The sequence below is a fragment of the Solenopsis invicta genome, chromosome 10, assembly GCF_016802725.1.
Source record: "Solenopsis invicta isolate M01_SB chromosome 10, UNIL_Sinv_3.0, whole genome shotgun sequence".
NCBI classification, from domain to species: domain Eukaryota; kingdom Metazoa; phylum Arthropoda; class Insecta; order Hymenoptera; family Formicidae; genus Solenopsis; species Solenopsis invicta.
This window is the reverse complement of record NC_052673.1, coordinates 2,442,144-2,443,892: the sequence shown is the minus strand read 5'-3', so window position 1 is coordinate 2,443,892 and position 1,749 is coordinate 2,442,144. Positions and strand designations below refer to the sequence as shown.

General features: G+C 53.7%; 1 protein-coding gene across 1 annotated transcript; it reads right to left on the bottom strand.

The window, feature by feature from the left end:
• Positions 1-1,151: 1,151 nt before the first annotated feature.
• On the bottom strand, positions 1,152-1,538 carry LOC113005826. The gene has a single exon (XM_026141716.2). The coding sequence runs from the start codon at positions 1,536-1,538 to the stop codon at positions 1,152-1,154; it is 387 nt and encodes a 128-aa protein (XP_025997501.2).
• Between the last annotated feature and the right edge of the window lie 211 nt (positions 1,539-1,749).

Below are 1,749 nucleotides of genomic sequence, written 5' to 3'. Positions count from 1 at the left end.
GTGTTTTGTCCGAGCGCGGACGAGCTCAGGGAAGCCAGGGCTCGAAGGAAGGTTGCCGGGTTCAATCAATTCCGAGATCGGACGTGCGTGTAATGTGTAATGACTTTATTTACGATCTACTAATGACAATATGTGCCCGCAGTTCGCGGATACACGCGGTGCATCCGCGACGGTACGGTGACGCGGGTTTATAATAAGAAGACGCGGTATTACAATAAAAAGACGCGGTATTTACAGTAAGAAGACGCGGTATTTACAGCAAGAAGACGCGGTATTTACAGACCGGGGATCTATGTACATACGTCCGGTCGCTCGCACTCGGGTCGCGGTCGGTGCGAGAGAGCGCACGATAGCGCGGTCTCGCTCGCGCTTGGTGTCGGTATCGTCGCGAGGATCCTACGATGTTTACGTCGCCTTGTCGGTCCGCGGTGCGCGCGGGCCGGGACGCCCCACGCTAGAAGTCGCGTCGGTGTTCCGCGAATTCGCGACAGGTGCGCGGCGGGATTCCCTTAGTAGGGAATCCCCGACGTGAGTCGGTGTCGGCTGCCTCGAGAGCTCTCGATGGAGGCAGAGATATCTCTACCCCCTTGGTGGCAGTCGTTACCGTGGATGTTTGGACGGAGATGGGTTGAGGGAATCGTTGAGATCTCTCAACGGTGGCAGAGCTCGCTCTACCACTCGGATTCCCTCGGTGCTGGGAAAGCGGGATCGGAAATCGCCGAGATCTCTCGGCGGTGACAGAGCTCGCTCTACCACGCGGATTTCCTGGGTCTGGCTCGGAGGCTGGACCGGAGAGGAGTCGATCTCTCTGCGGGATCGTCCGCCTTTTATACCCCGATCTCGGAGAGTCGGGGATGTTCGAGTGGAGTTCGGTTCTTCTCGGAATACAGCATCCCCGCTGCTCCGAGATCGGTCCGGTATCGCGCTCTCGCTTGAGCGTACGCCTCTCTGTTGCTCCAACGCCAGGAGCATGCGAATCCGTGCGCGTGCGCGCGGACTTCGGGCGTTTAACGGCGCGCTCGTCGGACCGTTCGCGTGCGTGTGTTCGAGGCGATTATCGGCGCGTAGCGCCTGTTCGTCTGTCCGGCGGGTGTTCGGCCGGACAGGGGGGCGGTTCGTGGCCCCAGGGGGAACGATGCGGAGGCGCATCGTTACAATCTTTTAGTTATCTGATCAATGTTCTTGTTGTTATACCCATTCTTAGTCAAGGTTTGATTAAGATGTTGTAACTTCTTATCCAGAAACGTTGGTTCAGAAACTGTGAGGGCTCTGTATACCAATGAACTGATAACTGAATTCTTTTGTGACGGATAGTGATGGGAGGTTGCGTGTAAATACCGGTCAATGTGGGTTGGTTTTCGGTAAACCCGATGGCCTAAAGTATCATCTCTGTTTCTTCGAACCAACACGTCTAGGAAGGGAATTTGGTTCTCCTGTTCTACCTCTATTGTGAACTTAATGTTTGGGTGTTGGGCGTTGAGAAAAGCGAGGAAGGATGTGAGTTTCTTTGCCGTGGCTCCATATAACAAATGTGTCATCTACGTATCGGAACCACGTGGAAGGTTTGAGGGGTGCGTTCTTCAGAATTTTGTTTTCGAGATGTTCCATGAAGATATTCGCAATAATGGATGAAACAGGTGATCCCATTGCTGCTCCAGAGGTTTGTTCAAAGAACTCTCCTTGAAACTGGAAATAGGTCGAGGTTAGGCAATGTTCTATTAGTAGGAAGAGGTTAACCGGAAGTTTGTC

Excerpts from the sequence above, each read along its gene's own strand:
- LOC113005826 (XM_026141716.2), bottom strand. The coding sequence starts at position 1,538 with ATGACACATTTGTTATATGGAGCCACGGCAAAGAAACTCACATCCTTC.